The sequence below is a fragment of the Typopeltis vanoorti genome, chromosome 25 (genome assembly GCF_054136105.1).
Source record: "Typopeltis vanoorti isolate ZY-2024b chromosome 25, IOZ_Tvanoo_1.0, whole genome shotgun sequence".
NCBI lineage: Eukaryota > Metazoa > Arthropoda > Arachnida > Uropygi > Thelyphonidae > Typopeltis > Typopeltis vanoorti.
The window spans coordinates 33,238,489-33,262,055 of NC_143573.1; the positions used below are offsets into that span (position 1 = coordinate 33,238,489).

Sequence of the window (23,567 nt, forward strand, 5' to 3'; positions counted from 1 at the left end):
GGATATATTCGAGTGGTTGCATTAAATCAGGTGCTAGAAATTGTGAGTGTAATGACAAACCACACACAGACCAAGTGAGAATGATGACTCCAAGAAATGCATGACTAGTTTTGTCAAAAAAGAAAAGTGTTAACTGTGGAAATGGGAGTTCAAGATTCAACTCAATCTGGTAATTGATTATCAAATGTATACACTAAGGCTGGCATCAGGCATAAAGACAAGGAATTCTTAGCATTGGTAAATGCTAAGAATTCCCTAGTGAAATGAAAGTGGAATGAAGGGAATCCATAAATTACAAGCATTAATGAGACTCCTTAGTCAACCAGTCTCGTTCCAAACATTAATAAGACTGGTTGAACTAAGGAAGATATATATAAGATAAGATAAGATATAAGGAAGATAAGAACTAAGGCCAGCCTGGGTTGGCCGAGGGGTTAGTGTATCCACTCTCCAGCCAAAAGGCTGCAGGTTCGAATCCCACCATGGGCATGGATGTTTGTAATTGTCTGTGAAAATACTAGTGGTCTTGGTCAGCAGTAAATGGCGTTGGTGTAGATGATAAAGGCAGTTGTGGTTGGTGGAGAAGGAGAGTTGTAGACTAGGTACCCTCCCTCGATGAGTCCTTGGACTCCCTGGAGGTGTTACATAATAATATTGTTACAGTAACCTGGAAGTGTTACATAATAATAATAATAGTATTGTTACAGTAACAGAATGTGCAATGTGTACAGTTTTTATAAAGGATAGACAAGCTAAGAAAGTAGGGAGGAGACTATTAATGACCACAGATAAATTAAATCCATCCAGAGTAGCAATCTCCAATGGTATGCATGAATAATACAAAAAATGGGTTTGAGATTGACAAGACAGACGTTAACATGACAAAATACATAACTATGTGCTGCTACAGACCAGGATAATTTAAAGAGGACTATGAAATGCATAGATAGATAAATCCAACTGACACAAGGAGTTGTGTCAGTTGGATTTATTATACATTATGGTTAATTTGAACTATGGGGATATAAATTGGATGGCAGAGAAAGCATGCAATACAAGGGAAAATAAATTTATAGAATTATTCAGGAATAATTACTTTAAGCAGCACATGAACAAAATACAGGAATAAGTAGATAGAAATGGAACACTGTATGGAGGGTAGCATGGTTTTGTGATACTGATGGACTTTGCAAAAGAATTTGACAGGATACCATGTTGAATTCTAATCAGTAAACTGCAGCACATGAGGATGAATATAGGGTTGGTGAGATGGATTAAAGGGTGGCTGATGGAGAGATATCAGACAGTAGTTTATTCAGGAGTAGAGTCCAAAAGAAGCCTGTAACTAGTAGCATGCTGCAGGGTTCTGTTCTAGGACTGCTACTGTTTCATTTGTACAATAACGATATAGGAAAGGATCTGAGAGGACCTGTTCAGTTATTTGCTGATGATGAAAAGTTGGGTAGAGCAATAGTTAATAGAGATGATGTCAAAATTTTGCAAGATGATTTGGATATATTGGAAGACTGAGCAAAGGAGAATGGATGTCAGTTTAATGTGGCAAAGAGTAAGGTTATGCATTTTGGGGTGAAAAGATTACCAGCTGCATACCACATGGTGGAATTGTACTCCAGAAAATTGACAAAGCCAGAGACTTGGGAGTGTTAGTGGATAGGAAGTTAAAGTTTAGGAAGCACATAGCAAAAGTGGCTAAAGCAGCTCATCAGATTACTTGGTTACTGAAGAATACTTTGATGAGCAGAGACAAGCAGATTTTTGTTCCTCTTTATCAAGCCTTGATAAGACCCCATCTTACTACTGCATGTAGATCTGGGTGCCAGGGGGTAATGAGGAGGAGGTGGAGAGGATCCAGAAGTGAGTGACCAAGATGGTAGCAGATCTATGGAATGAACCTTACGAGAGCAGGTTGAAGATTTGTGGGTTACAGAAACTGGTTGATAGGCAGAAAAGAGGTGATATGATTAAAACATATCACCTCTTTTCTCGTAAAAACTGAGGGGTTTTTACGAGATTAATTCAGAAGAAATTTTTCAGAACAAGTCTGGTGGTGGGAGAACTAGGGGGCCATCCATGGAAACTGAGTAAGAGTGCAGTTAGCAATGGTGTTAGAACTAGATTTTTTATATTTACGGCTATTTTGCCTGCTTCTGTTTAGGAGTGCCCCTGTGCCTAGATTTTTTTGGTTTGAGAGTAGTCAATGAGAGGAATAGATTGCCAGTCTGTTGTGGGTACCATGACTATGAATGAGTTCAAAGCAAAGTATAATAGATACTGCACAAATGTTGGATAATTCTTGACATAATGTTTAGGGCCTCCCTTGATGAATCTAAGGACTCCTTGGAGTACTCGTAATAATAATAATGATGATGATGGAAGGGACTCATGATACAAGAAAACATTGGATTAGTAGCATCCGAGAATCTCTCTCTATAAATGAGTTGAACATTATTGCCTCCTACAGGTGAAAGTGATCATGGAGTTTTGACTTGGGAGGTGACAATATATGTAAGAACTTTGACTAAGAAGGGGTACATGGGCAACTTTAAGGCAGGTGATTATAATAAACTGACAAAGCAGCTTGAGGTAGTGCCTTTGCATGAGAAACTGCATGGCAGAGGATTCAAAGGCACAGAAATTAATCAAAGGATGCTCAGAGGAAGCTATGTCTAACTATCCCCAGCATTATCATGCATTAATAGCATGAGAATTAAATGGGTGAATACAAGAGCTGCAAAAAAGAGGATATTGTGGATCTGATATCATGAGAAGAATGATAATACTTTGGAGTACTATAGAGAACAGGAGCTAAAAGAGTGACAGCAATGGTGAGGAATGAAAATCATATTATGAAAAGAAGTCAACCAAACAAGACAAAAGAAATCCAAAATGCAGCAAGGAATGACCAAGAATAACTATGGCAAACACAGATGACAGAAAAGTAACAAATACACATGAAATAGCTGAGTTCTTAAGTGATCACGTTAGTAAAATATATATATTTCAGGAAGAACCATTAGCTCTCTGAACAGTGGAGAAGAACTAGATGAAAGAATAAGGATAAATGAGTCAGAAAGCCCAAAGTTCTGAATGCTGGAGAAGAACTGGATGAAAGAATGGAGATAGATAAGTCAGAATTGAAGCTGCTACAAGAGATTGATTCAAATACCACTGCTGACCTGGATGGGATATCAGCATGGGTGCTAAAGGAATGTGCAAAACAGTTACCAATACTTTTGTCCTGTTGTTTAACTTGAGTCTCAGCACATGCAAGATTCCTAATGAATGGAAGAAGAGCAAGATAATTCCATTAAACAGAGATGAAACTAAGACTGATGCAGAGAATTATAGACAATGTTATCATCAAGTTAGGAAAGACTGGTTTGAATCACATCCAACAGTGGGATCCTCTATAGAAAACATGATTTTGTTAAAGGGAGATCTTCTTGCTTTAGCAAACTATTCACATTCCATAAGAGTGACAACAGAGTTGGATAAGGGGGGAATGGATATACCACAATACGTCTGGATTTTGTTAAAGCATCTGACAAGATTCCATACTGGAAGTTGTTATACAAACTCAAAGGGGTGGGTTTGTAAAAATAAACTGGTGACATGGATTGGAAAGTGACTGACAGGTATCAGAAAGTGACATATTGTGGTACTGAGTCTATGAAGAGGAAGGTGAATAGAGGTATACTACAGTGTTCTGTACTTCAGCCATCGTTCAACACAGATATTAACAATACTCGGGAGGGTCTAGAATGTGATACTCAGTTATTTGCTGATGATGCTAAGTTAGGAAGAAAGACAAGATATGTAGCAGATACACAATCTCTTCAGGATAATTTGAAGGTTGGCTATATAGACAAATAACAGTGTCAGTTTAATATTACCGAGTTTCAAGTTAAATATTTTGGATGGAGGATATTACAGGCAGAGAATATTAATGGGAATTTGATGGAAGTAGTCAATGAAAAGTAGTCAAAGTAGTCAATGGAATGTAGTCAATGAAAGAGAGTGGGAGTTATTGTGAACAGTGGGTATGTTTAGGAGTCATACTGCTAAGATAACATCGGATAACAGCACTATTAAAGAGAACACTACTTGTAGGAATAAGGAAGTGGTGGTCACTTGGATTCCATGGAAATGGGGAGACAGCTGAAAAGATAACTCAGCAGCAAGTAACTCTGATGATAACCAGCCTATGGAACTATGCATATAAAGACAGATTCAAGGAAAGTATCTTCAAAGTCTGAGAAATAGACAGAGAAAATAAAATAGACAGAAACAAATTAGTAAGGGATATTGTAACTAATGGATGGTGAAAATAGAATTTGAGGTTATTTCTGGATACTAGCTAGGGATATTGTAAAGAAGCATATGAGGACTAGGTTTTTCTCATAATGTGTGTGTGTGTGTGTGTGGAAGATGCACTCACATCTAATGGGCTACCATTAGATGTGGGTGCATCTTCAGTAAATGTGTTCAAGGAGAGATATGACAGGTATTTAAGTATGAGTGTCTAAACTAGCCCCATCTTAATGAGTTCTCTGACACAATGGAGGTGCATTCTTAATAATAAAAATCCTGCCACCTGTAAAAAAAAAATGCGGCAAGCTAACTCACCTTCAGTTGAAAAGCACTTATATTTCACATATCCTAGTTGTAATTCAAACTAAGGTAATTCTAACTAAAAGGTACGATTTCTACCAATTGAAATAGAGTGGTTTAAGAGTTATATGTAGATGATTGATTTTAGTTTACTGTTGAATCTGTACAGTATCAGTAGCATGTGGTTCAAACCACACAGCATTTTCTATGCTATCTAAAAGCCAAGAGTACCACTTCCTGATCTTATGACAAATGCTCCTGGAACATAGGCTATTCATAGCTAATTTTCCTTAACTCAGCTCCATACCTTCAGTTGGTACTGACAATGTAACTTATGAGAAATCATTAGAATGAAGATAGTTTGAAAGATGGATGTTATGTAGTTTACTATCAAAAATAATTCAAATACAAATGTCCATTTATTATTTTTCTCCCAAAAAAGAAACTGCTGCATTGATGACATGTTTTAATGAATTTGGTAATGCAAGATACTTCAATATTCAGCTTATATACTATTTGTCTTTTTTTAACATCAGGACTTTTTTTGTTTTTTGTATTAGCGATGACCCAAATAACCATACAACATGCAATTTACCTGACTATGCATTAACTGAATAACAGCTAAAGTTAATCCTCCAGCACCTGGTCCATAGTAATCCAATCTGTCTTTCACTGGAGGTGATTGGCCATCAGCCAAAGCTCTGAAATACCTAAGGAATAATATTAGAAGAAATAAATAAAATTAAAAGAGCACTTTAATACCTGTCAGAACATATAGCTAAGACAATTTGACTTTATTAAAGATTTATCCATAAAAAAGAATCCTTTATGGAAATAAACCAGTATTTTTCCTATAACAAAACATGACAAACTATACAGTATACACATAATTTTTTTTTTTTCATTTTATTATTTTTAAGTGTTAAGTGAGACTGTTTTATTTGCACGATGGGATAGATGCAGAATAAATAATGCTAGACGACAAATTATATTGTTTTAATCATGTACCCAAGCAGCAGCAAATGAAGTTTGTGCGAAGTATCATCATGACTAGGCTATCTGTACACAGAGGCTGTTGACTTTGCATCAACTCGCTCAGTATCCCATAATGCATAGCAAACTTCTTCCAAACATATACTGCTAGGCATTATGAAAAGAATCACTAACCAGACCAGTTTGACCTTCATTGAGGCATTCACTGGTTCAAAATCAGTACACCATGGAACTTCTTGGCTTCATTATCTAATGTGTACTTCAAATTTTTTAGGAAATAACAAACTAAATTATTAATTATAAAAACTTTAATTAATAAATAATTAATAAATGCATTAGACACCCACCACAGAATATACACTGGAAGAATGCAACTTTAATGCACCACAGCAAAGACAAGTACAAAATATTATTCCTTGAATCAGCCTCAGCTCTGAAAAACTTCCAAGCCTCAATAAATTTGGATGCATGAATGCCTCAAATTTGGAAAGCTTACATTCTAAGATCATCAGCCCAATAGCCAAGACAACAAAATTTAGCCCACTATTGGGGGGGGGAGACACCTTTTAAGACTCTAGGATCGACTTCAGTTGCCTTTCTTCAGCCTCATTTGCTTAGTGTGAGTACCTGCATGCACATATCATTGTTTTGTGATCTCTAATAATTTAGTTTACATTGTCATTTCCTAAAAAATTAGAAGTATGTCTAACCAACGTATAAGCACAAGAACCATTATCTAATTTTAAATCATTCCACTGTCATTATTTCTTTTAACCTTCAGCTTCATTGCAAGAATTTCTTCTGCAATGAGGCTTTACTGTTTGTAGATTAAATGAAAATTATTCAGACAAATAACTCACAAATGAAAAACCTGGCACCAAGAAAAGCTCAAGAATTTGAAGACAAAATTAGTTTCATTTATGTTCCCCTAATAGCACAGAGAATAGACAGTCAACACCAGAGTCAATGAAATTGCTCATCTAAAAGGCTTCTTTCTAAGTGTGGTAGACTGATTATAAAGGCAAACATATTATTATATTATTATTATTTGACACTTCCATGGAGTCCAAAGACTCATCAGAGAAGGACACCTGCTCGACAACTGTCTCCACAACTCAATCCACCAACTGACCACAACTATACCAATGCCATCTACCACTAGTATTTCCAAAGATAATCACAAACATCCATGCCTACAGCAGGATTCGAACCAGCTGCCTTTTGGCTGGAGAGTGGATAAGCTAACCACTCGGCTAGCCAGGTTGGCGGATATGCCTTATAATGCTTCTGTAGATGATGTTAGTGTTGGTTATTTGCTTCTTTTATTTTTCTTTGCCTCTCTCAAACTTTCAATATATCAAACTTGAATCTAATTTAAATTAGAAATACATAAATTCTTCATGTTTGGTTGAATTAACATACAAAATTTCATCCAGTATGAAAAGCAAGAACCCGTAAAGAACAAACCACTTCATAGTTGTAAATAATGGGTTCAGGGACAGGAATAGAAAAGGTGCCAGACTGTTTTGAAGTGGCTGCATCCATTATAGAATGGATTATCAAAATTGTGGCATTGGTGTTTTACCAGATGACTGAGAGGGAACCAAGAATATCCCTTCTTTACCAGGTCACAATAGGTTGGGTTTCCTTTATTCTTATGTCCAGGAGTGTTTAATGAACAAGTTAAATCCAATAAATCTTTCATTGTGAAGATATATTATTGATACCATCTGCTATACAACCATCTAATATTATATAAAACAATGTAGCACAATTGTATAACTTCTACACCAGTGTACTACAATGCAACTTCTACAGTTGAGCCTCTATAGCTGGTAATTCCAAACAAGGATAGAAAGAAACCTAGGAAATGCATGATTAGTATACCAAAGATGTAAGCAGATACCAGCATTTTGCAGATGGCCTGGAATGTGTTTCACCTTAAAAAGAGAAAAGATGAAACCTTCTTGAGATGCATATAGAAAAAGATTCCTGTCTATTTTCTGTCTCTGAAAGAAATTATATACTTGGATAATGGATAAGCAAACAAAGTTTGCGCTTGAAGTATCTTTCAGGACTGGGCAACTCGTGGCAAAGGTGGTATAACTTCTCATCACTTGCCTTAGTATCCCATAATACAAAGCACATCTCCTTGCAGACATGTATAATGCTGTGCATTAAGGGAAGGGTCACTATCCAGACCGGTTTCAACTTTTACTGAGGTCTCATCAGTGGGAGCCAGACTCAGAGGTGGTGATACTAAGGTGGAAGTAATGGAGAAGTCATATTTTTTCTATATGAGTTGCCAAAAGGTGTCACACCTTATTATTAAAGTAAAGGTCAAAACCTTTACTTTAATAAAGTAAAGGTTTTGATCTTTAGATGTGATTTGCATTATGGGATACTAAGGCAATATGAGTTGTCCCAGTCCTGAAAGATACTTCAGGCGCAAACTTTGTTTGCACCTGAAGTAAAACTTGCAACAATGCTCTTGATATTGGTACTCTCAAATCTTTTATCTGGCTAAGATATACAGATGTTTTCCATATGGTCCAGGCTTATTAGAATCTTTTCTCTTCCACCTCAACAGCAGGCACCCCAAAATCCAGTTCACTATAGTAAAAGAAAACAACAGTATCTTTTCTAAATACTCCAATCACATCTTCCGTCTTTCTAAGTTCAGAGAAAACTTGAGGCTGTCCTTCATGGTTTTGGAAGCTAGCCCTGGATGTGAGGCCTAAGAATTACTGTTTCCCAAATCATGAGAAATTTAATACAACCACGTTTATTTTTAGATTTGTCTTTTTTTTTTTCTTTTTTTTTAAATCTGATGCTGGTGATTACGAAAAAAAAAAGCTTTCAATTTTGTATTCACTGCAGTGAAGCACAGTAATTTTTTCCTTTCTCCATATGATTCTGTGCGAGGTATCCAAGGCATTGTCAGTTATACCTGACCAACCATGGTTGTGGCATCAGTGTTTTTGTGTTGTTCTTCAAGGTGGATGTTAGCAGATCGCCCAGTCTCATTATAATATGACAAGCTCTAAGAACAAGAAACCTTGTATACATCTAAGACAGAGAGAGAAAAGAGTTAATCATTAGGAGAGCAGATAAGGGCAACCAGCTTCACATGAAGCTGAAAGTAGTGCAAACTTTCAACATTTATCTATGATTCAGAATAATTTGATAAGGTGATACACCTTTTCACTACTTGTATATACGAAATATATGACTTCTTGCATTACTTTCTTGGTATCGCTTCTAGGTTTTGCTCCCACTGATGAGACCTCAATAAAAGTTGAAACAGGTCCAGGTAGTGGCCCATCCCATAATGTGTAGCATTATACATGTCCGAAAGGGGGTGTGCTTTGCATTATGGAATACTAAGGCAATTGATGTGAAGTCATTAGCCTCTATATACAAGTAGCCCAGTCGTGAAGATACTTCAAGGGCTAACTTTGCTTGCCCATGGATTCGAACCCACAGCCATTTCGCTGGAGAGCAGATACGCTAACCACTCGGCCAACCAGGCTATTTCCCCCCTCCACCCGCATTATATGAAATGGGGGATGGGGGAAATGGGACTCCCTGAAGGTGTTATGTAATAATAATAATAAAAGCAGGTGTAGTTGGTGTTTTTGCATTCTATGATATGATATGTGTCATAGCCAAGGTATGTAAATATGAGATTGGCAATGAATGAAGACAAAACTTGGTGCACGATAGTGCCTTGGTTCTATGAAGAATGCACTGCATTTTGGAAGCCTCCTTAAATTTCCTGACAAAACATATCACACCACTTTACGATGAACTAACACATAAACGGTATTATCTTCTCACACGTGTTCAGGAGACAAAGACACAGTACACACAGCAACATTATGTTGGAGGTTTAATGGAATATTTTCAGCACTGGGAAAGGATTATTAGGAAGAAGCTTAAATCTGTGCCATGGCATAAAACACTGCAGTGTAAGGATGTTTGCAGTGCATGGGATATAGTTAAGGGTCATCTAAAGGAAGCAATATTAAATTATATACCTAAGGTAAGGAGGGTTAATCAGGTAGGAGTTAGATGGATGAGTAATATCATTAAGCATGAGCTGCAGAAGAAGAAAATGCAGTGGAGGGTATATAAAGACAAAGGTGACCATTAAACTCACAAACAGTACAAGGCTCAGGCAAGAAAGGTGACCAACATGGCAAGGAAGGTAAAATCAGATTAAGAGAAGAATCTAACCAAGCAGACCAAAGGAAATCCCAAAGATTTCTTTCATTAAGTGGCAAGTAAGAGGTAGAATAACTATGGAAGATTAACCTTAATAAGTGATGATGGTCACAAGGTGACAGCAGATAAAATAGTTGAGGTACTGAATGACCACTTTGCAAGTGTATATCATCCTAGTGAGGTTACTGCTTTAACATATGTGACAGACACTAAGGTGAGAACAGAAGTGGATGAACTGGAGGTTCTTAGGATATTGCAGAATCTCAATGTAAATACAGTTGTGGGGTTAGATGGGATATCAGCAAGGGTTCTGCAGAATGTGCAGGGGAACTGGCAATGCCTCTGACTAGGCTCTTTAATTTTTAAGTCTCAGCTCTGGTAGAGTTCCAAAGGAGTGAAAAGAGGACAAAATAATTTCTTTGCATAAGGGAGATTCTTAGACTGCAGTAGCAAATTACAGACCAATCAGTATCTCAGGAGTGGTGGTAAAAGTACTGGAAAAATTGGTCGAAAAGAGAATTCAAGAATGGGTAGATAAAAATGTGATACTGTATGAGACACAACATGGCTTTGTGAAGAGTCAGTTATGCCTTAGTAATTTACTAACTTTTTATAATAGAGTAACAGGTGAGTTGGATAAAGGAAATGGCTACACAGTGATTTTGCTAGATTTGCAAAAGCATTTGACAGAATACTGAATGGAACTCTGTTACACAAATTAGAATAAATGGGAATGGATATGACACTGGTTAAGTAGATAAGAGGATGGCTGCTGGACAGATATCAAAAAGTTTATATGGAAGGGCAGAATCGAGGCAAAAACAAGTGACTAGTGGTGCGCTGCAAAGTTCAGTGTTGTGACCATTGCTGTTTAATTTGTACATATATGATATAGGAAATAACCTGAAAGGAAATATACAGTTATTTGCTGATGATGCAAAATTAGGTAGAATAATAGTTAATCAAGCAATGTAGAGAGCTCACAGGACAATTTAAATAGGCTGTCAGTATGGGAAAAAGATAATGGTATCAGTTTAATGTGGAGAAATGTAAAGTTATGCATTTTGAGATAAATAGATTATGAGCAATTTATCACATTGATGGCACTATACTCTAGGAAACAGATGAAGACAGAGATTTAAGGGTTGTGGTAGACAGAAAGTTCAAGTTTAGAGGACACACTGCTAAGGTTGATAAGGTAGCTCATAAGATTACTTGGCTATTGAAGAACACATTAACAAATAGAAATAAGGAAGTTATTATTCCTCTTTAAAAGACCTTGATACGCCCACATCTGGATTACTGTGCTCAAGTCTAGTGACCAGGTTTTCTTGGGAATGAGGAAGCAGTGGAGAGGATTCAGAGGTGAGTGACCAAGATGGTGAGTGATCTGTAGAATATTCCCTATGAGGATAGATTGAGGATGTATGGATTGCAGAAGTCGGTTGATAGGAGAAAAAGAGAGGATATAATAGAAACATTTAAGTTGCTTAAAGAGTTTCATAGGATTGATGCAGAGGAAATGTTCGAGTACTCAACTAGAGAGGCCAGAACAAGGGGTCATCCTTGGAAGTTGAATAAAGTTGTGTTTAGAAGGGATGAGAGGACTAGATTTTATTTTATTTTTTTATTTTATTTATTTATTTTTTTTGCTTGGTGAGTTGTGAATGAGTCGAATGGATCGCCAGAGTCAGTTGTGGGTGCTTAGTCTATTAATGGGTCCAAGGAGATGTATGATTGATAGGGTCTCTTGCAATGAGTCTTTGGACTCCATGAAGGTGCTCATAAAAATAAAATAATCTTTATTAACCATCACTCTGCTTAGCTTTGCATGATTCGTAAACTGGATATTTATCTTAAGTTATTTCTTATATTACTAATATACAAATTAAATAGCAGAGACCCAAGTACAAAGCACTAGTGCTATACACACACACACAAATTTAAATAGTATCACTGAGGTAAAATAACAAACCTCCCTCAAAATATTTAAAAACTCAAAAAATCTATAAAAAAATTTCTTCCACATTCACTTCACTAATATTCACATGCAAACACCAACCTAAATTATGTGTATCATCACCTGCAAAATCCAAACTTGATCTCATCATCAAATTCCTGACGTTTACCCTCAAGGGGTGTACAGGATACGATACTACTACATGGAAAATTTACATCATTACTAACTTCCTACCTACAATTTTCTGCCAAATCAATCTGTTACCTGTCAAAGCTACAACATTGTCAGATCTTATATTTATATATCTATCTTCTAAGGCACTTTTTACCGCATCAATCCACCTATTTCTTGGTCTTCCTCTAGGTCTTTTTCCTGCCAACCTGGTAGAGAAAACTTCTTTGGCTAATCTTCCTCGCCCATTCTGTTTAAGTGACCATACCACCTGAGATTAGCTCTGCTAACGCATTCCTGGATGCTGACAATGTCAAGTTCTTTCCTAATATCCTCGTTTTTAATATGATATTGCTATTGATGCCATCTGTTCACATCCCTAATCTTTCTCAGGACTCTCATATCTGCAGTCTCTAGTCTTTGGTAAAGTGTTTTACTTCTGACCCAGCTCTCAGATCCATAAGTTAAAATTGGTTTGAACACTGTCTTGTATACAGCTAATTTAGTGTTTTGACTAATTTCTCTCTTATTCCATATAAATTTATTCAGTTGACTTCCTACCATACCAGCTTTGTTGATTCTGTTGTCTAATTCCATATTTAATTTACCATCTTCACTAAAAATTATACCTAAGTAGCTGAAATGCTTTACTTGTTCTACAGGTTCTCCGTTCACAACGCAGTTGACATTTTCAGCGATTCTGCCTATTTTCATTGTCTTTATCTTTTTATTGCTGACCTTCATACCATATCTGTTACAACAGTTATTAAATTTAGTCAGGGAATCTTGCAGACTTGTAGCGGATTAATTTAGAAGTATAACAATCATTCGCATAAAGCAAGGAGCTAACATTAACATCTCCAATTTTGATATCAGGTTTAATACCACTTTCCTTCATAATGTAATCCATATAGATAATGAATAACAGAGGTGATAATATACATCCTTGTCTGACACCAGATTTAACAATAAACCATCTCCCTGTACTTCCTTCAATTCTAACTGCTGACTTACAACTCAAATAAAGACCAAGCATTTCACCATACAACTGTAGTATTTTGAATAGCTTCTCTCTTGGCACCTTGTCATATGCTTTTTCCAGATCTACAAAACTTAAATACAGATCTTTGTTATATTCCCATGCTTTCTCGACTATTTGTCGTAAAGTGAATATCTGATCCTGACGGCCTCTATTTGGCCTGAATCCAGTATGTTCCTCACCAAGCTTCTCTTCCACAATCCTTCTTAACCGTTTCTCAAGTATACTGCCATAAATCTTACCAGGAACACTCAGTAGAGAAATACCTCTGTAATTCTCCCAATCAGTTTTATTTCCTTTTTTATATATATAGGTACTATGAGAGCTCTACTCCAATCATCTGGAATTCGTCCTTCTGTCCAGGCCCTCTGAACTATGCAGTGTAGCCTCTGTAAAACTTTTATACCTCCATACTTGAGCATTTCTGGTCTAATATCATCTACTCCAGGTGCCTTTCCACATTTCAGACTTTTTGATGGCTTTTTCTACTTCAAGCATGGATATGTAATGGCTCAGTTAAGTAAGTTTGAGCACAGAGTTGGAAGGGGACCAATCGTTTGATGCTGTTGGCACACTGTCCCTCAATGAGTCTTTGGACTCCCTGGAGGTGTCAAATAATAATAATAATAATAATAATAATAATAATAATAATAATAATAATAATAATAATAATAATAATAATAAGGTATTCCTGATTGCATGCCTGGTCAGTGTTTTTTTTATCACTGTGCTGTCATCACTGTTAGTTTCATTTAGCAATTTTCAAAGTAATTACTCCACTCTTCAAGGATATCTTTTTCTCCAGTTTCCATATCACCTTTATCATCTCTAATTCCTTTTACAGCACTCTTTCCTCCATTCCTAAGCTTCTTCAACAACCTCCAGAATATTTTGCCACCTTCTTGATATTTATTTTCTATGTTCTTGTCAAAGTCCTCCCATGACTTTTGTTTAGCTAGTTTTACACAGTGTTTAGCTTTCTTAAATGTCTCTGCATTCTCTAAGAGCACAAGCTGACTTATTTGCCAGGAACTTTTGATATGCTTTCTTCTTTTCCTTCAATGCCTCTTTAACTTCCTATGTCCACCAGGGAGTTCTGATTTTTCTATCCTTGCAGACAACCTCACCACATGCCTCTCTCGCAGAATCAATCAATGTTATCTTCAGAGCTTGCCACTGAATCTCCAAGGTTTGATTCCTGTTCTCAAACTCTTTCATTTTTTCTTCGATAATCTTTGTGTATTTTAGTCTACAGTTCACATCTGGGAGCTGCTCAACTTTCATTCGTTTTGAATCTTTCTTACATCTTCTTCTTTTCAATATGAAATTCAATTTTATCCTGCTTAAGACTAAATGGTGATCACTTCCAATTTCAAATCCTCTGTACACTCTAGTGTCCTGCACCAGAGAGAAAACATCACTATCAACAATAATATAGTCAATAAGACTTTTCTTATTCCCTGCCTCTTCTCTCCATGTGAATTTGTGCACATTTTTATGTTGGAACATGGTGTTAGTAATAACCAGTCCACGTCCTAAGCAGAAATCCAAGAAGTATTTGCCGTTATTATTAGCTTTGCTCTTTTCCCCAAATTTTCCCAAAATATTTTTGTATGTCTGACAATCATTTCCAACTCTGCTATTTAGATCCCTAACAAGGACCAACTTTTCATTTTTCATTGTGTCAGTTGCTTTTTCTAAAGCCTCAAAAAATTCCTCCACTTCTACCTTAGTAGAACCTTCTGTGGGACCATAGGCACAAATAAGTCTCACTGTCCAGTTCCCCATTCTCATATTTGCCCACATCACTCTACTTGAGACTGCCTACCATTCAAGAAGATTAGCCTCGTATTTAGTGTTGAATGCTATGGCTACTCCTTCTTTTCCTTGATTGTTATTGCCTGAATATAACATTTTGTATTTAATGCTCAGAAAGATCTCACCAGGTTTTGTGTTTTTTGTTTCAGTCACTCGTATTATGTCGATCTGGTACTTATCTAATTCCTCAGTTAGCTCCATTACTTTGCCATTCAGGCTTCGTATGTTGATAGTACCGATCTTCAATTCTGGTGATAATGAGTTGGGGTGTGTTTTAGGATTTGTTCCAGTAGCTGACTGTTTGCTGTTCACCCTGGTTTCCTGGCAAAAACAACGGGGGCCTTATTTAACTGGGCGATGCCCCAGCCAGCATGAAATTCTATCATGTTGTACCACCATCATTTAATATTGTGGTTTAAGCCAATAAGAATACAATTTGGTAGGCTAAATCCCAAATTTCCAGCCCATCCTTGTTCGTTTCAGTATCCAGGTAGATACCTAACAGGGTGCACCACGAGAAGGTGAGGATTGGACTTGATCTCTTAGTTCTGAATTCCAAATATCTGCCACAACAACCACAGCCTATCTTAATTGTCCAAGCTATACTCTATATGATTCATTGTGGCAGAAAGAATAGTGATTCATTCCTTTTTGACCTTCTGTGGATTAAGACATTTGTTGTCACTATCAATTTCTCCAATTCTGAAAATCATTCTGACCTCTAACTTATTTTTGATACTCGATTTCATATAATCCAAATTCCCAAACAGTGATGTCATATTCCTTGGCTTTAATATTGACAATTTTAACTGGCTCCCTTTTCTGACTCACACTGACCAAGTTGGAAAAGGTGTATAAGTATTTTGTGTAAATAATTTAAAACAAATCATTCATCTCCCTGAACAGAATTCCTGATAATCCTCCCAACACTTGAGATCTTTTCTTAACAAGTTCTCCTAGGTACACTGCTGAGGTGGCTGCTACTCTTGGTAAATCAAATCACAATCTTTTCTACTCCCCAGCATCTTCACAAAATTATGTACTTTGGCACAACAATGCCAACTGGGAAGATCTCCAAGACTTTTATTCCTACTTTTCATGGCCAGACAACTGTGTTCATTCTCCAAATGCAAATGCTTAGAATCCAAATCCCCAAATTTGGATTATTTTCTGTAACAATCCTGTTACAGAAAATTATCCATGTTGGAATGGAGGTTACATTCCTAACTTTGTTCAAAAATTCACAGCCTATATACAAGCAATAGTTTTCCAAAATGTGTGCCAGGATTGTACAAGAAAAGAAAACAGCTTATCATAAGGCTTGAGACAAAAACTCCAGCTTTGTTTACAGTATGCATCAAAGTCAACAATTGCAAAATCATTAAAACAGTAAAATCTGACTTTGGTAGGGCTATATGTAATAAACTCTCAAACTCCAACAATGGTAATTGTGCCTTCTAATCCCTTGTAAAAGCTATTTGGCAACATATATCAATATATGCTTCATTTTCACCCAAATGGTATCACTGCAATATCACCTAAAGATACCGTTGACCTCCTTCCATTATTTTTTTTCTTCCAATTCCTACATAGATGTTAGATTAAAGCAAATAACCTATCACCTACTCCTTTGTCTGGAACACTGCATCACAACTCCTGGAGCCTTCTACTGCCAGAAAGACAGAAATATCTTGAAACCTGAATATCAAAAAACGCTTCAGGTCCTGATGAAATCCTGTCAGCTAAAGAGAAATGCCCCTGAACTAACAATTCTGTATCATTTATATATTATACTCAGCCTGCATCTGGCCTATGGCATGGAAGAAAGTCCAATTACAGTCAATTCCAAAAAAAAAAAAAGATATAAATGTCTACTATCAAACTACTACTTTCACCTCAGTGATGTCCAAAGTAATGGAGAATGTCATTAACAGTCAACTTTTTTTTCTTTTTTGACATCCGAAAAACTGTATACTAATCAGCAACCACCAATATAGATTTCATCAATCAAGATCCACAGCAGATCTCCTGGCCTATCACCTCCCTCTGGATACATGCCGTGGAAAGGTTTGGAGAAACTTGTGCTGTTTCACTTGACATTAATGAGCATTTGATAGTCTGGCATCGAGGGCTTCTCATTGAATTGCCCATCTTATGTTCTGCCTTCCTCCCTCTGTAATCACTGGCTGTTAGTCTTCTCTCAGATCATTAACTACATGTAATAGTGGAAAGTGTTCTCTCTCCTTACAGTTGGCCTGCTGACTCACCAAACCTGCTACTCCCAGTCATATTTCATTCTGCCTTCCTCAGTTCTGTGGAACAGCCTTTCCCATTAAGTATTCCACAGCCTCCAGCTGTTCATCTGTAAAAAAGGATGATGGGCAGCTTTTTCTTGTATTTTATAGGTTTAATATAGAATAGGAATGGGGGGAGAGAGCAAAAGAGAGAGAAAGAGAAGAAAAAAAAACATGCACCTACATCAGTCATTACTTGACACCTTGTCAAGTAATGAATCTTAAATCTCTAATACCTGTAGCCAGCATCTAGAAAATCTGACTACATATATATTCTATGTAAAACACTCATTCAGGTTTTCCCAGTGGTGGGCTGATACTAAATATTGCTATGCCAGCATGTGTTATGTTTTTACAAGCACTGCAAAAAAGGTAGATAATGCCAGAAGGGATCAGAGCATACTAGCAGCATATAGTTAGAGAGGATTAAAATCCCATACTGCAATCTACACTGAGAAAACCTCTGAATAGCCAATCTAACAGACAGGAAGATCTGTTAACTGGCATAGAGCAATTGGAAGAATAGCAGAACACTGCGCCCTTCAATTGGAAAAGACCTGGGTTCAATTCTCATATTGACGAGGGGAATCCTTATATGGGCTTTTTCAGTTGAAGGCAAGTTAGCTGATCTCATACAGTGGTAGCAGGGTTTTTTCTCCCGGAAACTCGGGTTTTTATTTTGCGTACAGACAAATCAGCCTTCAGAACACACGCAATTTACAGACAAAAAATACTGTTGTTGATGATGATGGGCGACAGATGGCACTGATGGTAGTAGTGTTGTAGTTGGAGAATTAAGTAGTAGGGGAGAGGATGAGATGTGTTAGCGAAGTAGAGCAGTGTGCCCTCCCACAATGAGTCCTGGGACTCCCTGAAGGTGTCACATAATAATAATAACATCTGACATGGAGAGCACAAAAAATACATTCGCTATCATTATTATGGCAAGTCTGAACTGGCAGACTATACTTTGGAACACCCCTTCACACAAGATCAGATTGAAGAAACTAACATGCTTTATAGAGGTTGTTACAGGTCACAAAGATTATATTCAGAGTCAGCCATGTCTATGAAGCATTCTCCTAACCTGAACAAGTATGGTTGCATTCATTTGCCAAAAATTTGGGAGACTTATCTTAAAATCAACTCCAACATAGCTTTTTTTTACAACATTATAGGGCATCAAAGTAGGACTTTAGATCTTTTATCTGTTACAATTTGAAATTTGAATTGTTTCACTTACTCATTGTCATGTGTTCAATGAAACATGTAGTGTAATGTGCTCTAAAAATACTGGTTTGAAATCCAGTGAAACATAAGCCAGTTGATTAACATTTTTTTTTTATAACTTAGTTGGTTTGGTGTTGTAATACCATTGAAATAAGTTATCAAGAACTCTAAATGGCCAATATTGCTTAACCTGTTCTAGCACTACATTGCATCAGAGAAAACTTAACTCCATATGAAGATTATATGAAATATTTGACAATTATTATACTACACTGCTCAACAAAATTAACAGAACACTTAGAAAATTGGTGTAATGTGCAGTTTGCAATGAAGCAGGACAAAATTTGTTATAGTTGTAGTGTACAATAGATTAACAATGAAATGAGGAGATAATGATTATATACCCCCTCCTGTAACGGATGTTACAGGAGGGGGTATATAAGAATTACCAAAACAGATCACATTACAGAAATCAACTGACACAATATGCCCTAATATAGTCACATATCAGTAGCATAAGCTACAGAGATTCTTATAACTGGATATGAAGCTAGCAATACAGATATATGGAGGTATATCCAGGAGAATGCAAGTGGCTAGCAGTGTGCTCCAGGGCTTTATACATGGGCCACTATTTAATTTGCACATCTGTGATACAGCAAATGATTTAACCCTGAGGAGGTCACGGCTGATCTGACAGATACAAACAAATTGTTTAATATAAATATTCTTACACATATCCAGTGTATAGCTTGGAAGTTATGAATAGCTGAGCATGCATATGTTACGAGTGATATTCCACACTGTTTATACGATCAGTTTTGGTTTAACACGTATTATGATAAAGGTTTGTGATATTTCATAGTAAATTGCACCTGAGAGATACCGTGACCTCCAATGTCAGTATAGTATTGGTTTAGTTTTTTTTTTATTTACTGTTGAAAATGGCTGGAAAAATATATCGCCTGGATAATTACTAGAGTGTCCGATGATGAGAATGACAGAGTCGAATGCGAAAGTGATATTATTTGATAGTAAATTGTATCTGAGAGAGATACACAAACTTCGATGTCAGTATAGTATTGGTTTAGTTTGTTGTTTTTTTCTTTGTTTCTTTGTTCAATAATTTCTAGATTGTAACTGAAAATAAGTAAAAACCATCATGGATTATATTTGCAGTGTTTTTTTTTTAAGTTTCATTGCATTTTACACATACTAGTAATGAATGTATCTCTCAGACACACACGACCGCTGCAATTTTTTCGACCATAACCTCCACAGGGTTAAGGGAGAATATCCAGTTGTTTGCTAATGATGCAAAACTGGACAGCAATGCAATAATCAACCATTTATCCAACCCTTCAATTATCAGAATGGCAAGTTCTGATAATTGAAGGGTCAGATAATTGAAGTATTGGGGGGAGGGAGTCTGAAAGGTTGTGATAACACCTAGAACAAAAATTATATTAAAGCAACTGATATAACCACAAGAAAAAAAAAAAGTTCTTTCTTGTGGATCAGTTGCTTTAATATAATTTTTGTTCTAGATGTTTATCAGATCTTTCCAAACCCCTCTCATAAAATTACTAGGGGGGAGGGGGTTGGAAAGCTTTGTTGTTTTGTTAATTGAAGGGTTGTTATTTTGAAAGTTGGATAAATGGTAAATTACTGAAGTTAACAAAGACCACATGAAAATCTTGATTTAAATAGACAGATAGTATGGGCAAAAAGATAACCATTAAATATAGCAAAAGTACAAGGTTATCCACTCTTGGATGAGTTTACAATCTGTGCATTACACTTGTTGAAATTGACTGCAAGAAATTCCTAAGGCTAGGTATTTGGGGTGATAATGGAAAGAAAGTTGATGTTTAGAGGACATAATGCAAAAAGTAATCAAAATACTTCAGATTACCTAGATACTGAAGAAGAAATGACAAACAGATATAGAGATTAATTTCCCTCTTTATAAGGTTCTGATATAGCAACCTCTGGACTACTGCACCTGGGTATATTGAATCTGATTAGCAAAATACCTTGGAGAGAAAGTGAACAGGATCCAAAGGTGAAAGATTAGAATGGGGATATATACACATGAAATACTACTTAGAAACTGAAGGCTTGTATGTTACAAAGTTTGCTTCTAAGGTAGAAAAGGGCGAGATATAATAATATAATAGACACATACAAGTACTAATGGGGTTTTATATGATAAATATAGAAGGAATTTCTCGATTCAAACTCAAGAATGATAAGTAATAATTGAATAATGGTTTGTGCTATCTTTAGATTGATGAGGGATAGATGTCTGAGTAAATAATTACAATCCTTTTAACTATTTTGGAACATCTGTAATTTTTTTTAAAAAAAGTGTGTGTGTGTGTGTATATATATATATTATTCAAATTACGGAAATTAAGTGTTCGCATTTCGACTAATCATAATGAACATTTTCACGTAACTATGGACTCAAGTTGTATCAGATGTCTTACATTGCAGACCACTTCAACAAATCTTCGGGCTGAGTACGGATAGCTGCTTTTGTATACTGCTTTAAAATGGCTGGTAACTCAGGTGGAATTCGAATTTGTTCATCTGTCTGGGATGGTTTCAAATTAGGTGCAGTAGACATTGCTGTGAAAAAAAATATTAAATGAAATTGATCGGTGAAATTAAGTGCAAAAATTCAGTTTCCGTCTTATTTTAGGCTCAAATGTAGCAGACTATTCTATGCATATTACTACTAAATTAGCTCAATAATACCGCAATGAAAGACAGATAACCGATCACTAGAACCAACAACGAAGAAATTCGAAAAGAATTATTATGATGTTCTCTTTTCAATTCGAATTAGGCGTCTAATAAAATACAAAACAGCGACATCTGCCACCAAAAGATTAACATTTATTGAAATAATGAAATTATAAGAATATTACCAATCTATTGATGTTATAACATAGAAACTTAAATTATAAGAATATTACTTATTATTATTATTATTATTATTATTATTATTATTATTATTATTATTATGTGACACCTCCAGGGAGTACAAAGACTCATCGAGGGAGAGTGTGCCAACAGCATCGAACGATTGAACACCTTCCAACTACTAACTGCGCTCAAACTTGCTTAATTTTTCATGCATGTTATAGCCACTTAAGATGGAAACTTAAAAAATTTCGAAATTAGCAACAGTGTTTACGAGAATATAACCTGCGCATAGGAATAGCTTTGGAATGACATTACTTAATAGAGGATTTTTGTCCTCTTCAGGTTTCTGCTTGGTCATTGATGAGAACTAAAAGTTGGAAACAGACTACTGAACCAAGAGACAAATATATCATCTGCTGGACAGTGTGCATTCCTGTAAGATGGAAATCTTTCCAAAAATAATACCTATAGTTTCCATTTCTTTTAAGTAGTATCAATCCGAAGCAATTCCTATACTGAAAGTTATATTCTTGTAAACTCTCCGGTAAATTTCGAAACTCTTTAAGTTTCTATCAGGGGCGCATTCTTCATGCTTGCTGCGCAAACTCATAATTGAGAAAGAATAAATATTTATTTGTTAACACTTTCATTGCCAAGCTGAAAATTGGAATTTCGTGTGGTGGCCAATTTTTTTTTATTTTTTTATTTAGTTAGCGATGTCCACGCGATAACGCGTGATCGGCCGTTTGGTGAGAACTCGCATTGCGCGATATCGCGTGTTTGGCAATGAACATGTTAATAAATGCATGCATTTATAAGCATTCCATTTTGGCTTTTATTTTTGTAGACAGAAGACGTCTTAAGCTTGCGCTGCAATAATTGAGGTTTGCGTTGTGTATCGAAAGCCAATGCTGCTCGTCTAGTCAAAGCCTTGACTTGCTCGGTTGTAGGAGTTTGCAGGTCCTCGCTGCAGCACTGTGATTTCATGAGGCACATAGCCATTTCCAATCCCTTCACCTCGTCTTAAACACAGGCCATACGTAGTCAAAGTAGCTCTAGCCAGTGAGCTTCAGCCAGCCTTTACAGGTGTGCATGTTACTTGGGAAAATAAAGTTACGACCAACTTTTTATGACGATGTTATTGACCAGTTCATAAAGAAGAACCGTAGGGTAGAATTTGTATTCAAGTAGCTGAATTGAAAAAGACAGAATATCATTTGTAAAATAAATGTTGTATTTGTATGATTAAATATACATAAATTTCTAAATATATAGTTTTAAATGGTCAGTAATTCATTATTCAGCTAACAAGACTTCAATCACATCTCTCTCTCGCTCCCTGAATGATGAGAGCAAGCGTGAATTTCAAGACCAGCATTCGCCCCTGGTTTCTATCTTATCTGACTATAACATTGATGGATTAGCAGTATCCTTATATGGATAATACATATTTCTTATAATAAGGTTAACAAAAACTATCATGGAAGAATATAAACTAAAAGGCCCCATTCTGCATCAAAAGTATTAAAAGAAAGGACATCAAAATAAAATAAGCCCTCGTAATTTATTAATAATTTCCCTGACATTCAGTACACATGCCAATCGGTAATAAATATCATAAAATAGCAGAGGTAAATTTCAGAGACCGAAATTCCAAACTGTGTAGCTCAGTGGATGTGGCATGTGCCATCCACGGCGCTAAATCGCCCGAAGAAACAGTATCGCAAATTCAATTCTAGTCACCGACTAGAATGTGAGAGGTATAGTATTTTGGGGGAAGATAGAGAAAATAGAATGGGAGGTGTACTTCTGAAGATGGCAGATAAATTGCAGCCTAAAGAGTAGGAGATTGGAGAGATAGCATGTGAATGGAAGTTTATTTGAAGCAATTTGATATAAGATAAAAGCCAATAGGATACTATATAAAGTTGGTGGTTGCAGCTCTTGGAAGAGTGTAATAGATAATGTGGAAGTCATGCATCAGCAAGTTGTCACGAGTAAAGATGTGAGTGGACAGTTCAATCTCCACCAGTAGTTAATCAGAGCTAGCTGGCCCATGTCTGTCACTAATTGTAAGCGAAACCGATGAAGAGATGGCAAACAAGTGCTGCTATCTCTTGATACCTAAGCCTAACAGGATATATTACTGTCTGAAATAATATTGGTTCTACGGTCGATTGTCCTGAGTTTACAGGACGAAAAACCCAACTTTCCAGAGAAAAATCCGCTTGCCCATGATTGATGATGATGATGATGATGATGATGATGA

General features: G+C 36.3%; 1 protein-coding gene across 1 annotated transcript in view; it reads right to left on the bottom strand.

Annotated features, from left to right (window-relative positions):
* The window catches only part of LOC150092641 (ropporin-1-like), a 72,916-nt gene extending 51,716 nt beyond the window's left edge, over nucleotides 1-21,200 (bottom strand). The window contains exons 1-2 of the mRNA XM_090414419.1: nucleotides 20,857-21,200; nucleotides 5,228-5,342 (exon numbers count right to left, since the gene is read on the bottom strand). Coding sequence (XP_090270545.1) covers nucleotides 5,228-5,342; nucleotides 20,857-20,996 — 255 coding nt within the window. The 5' untranslated portion in view covers nucleotides 20,997-21,200. The remainder of the gene's footprint in view (nucleotides 1-5,227; nucleotides 5,343-20,856) is intronic.
* Between the last annotated feature and the right edge of the window lie 2,367 nt (nucleotides 21,201-23,567).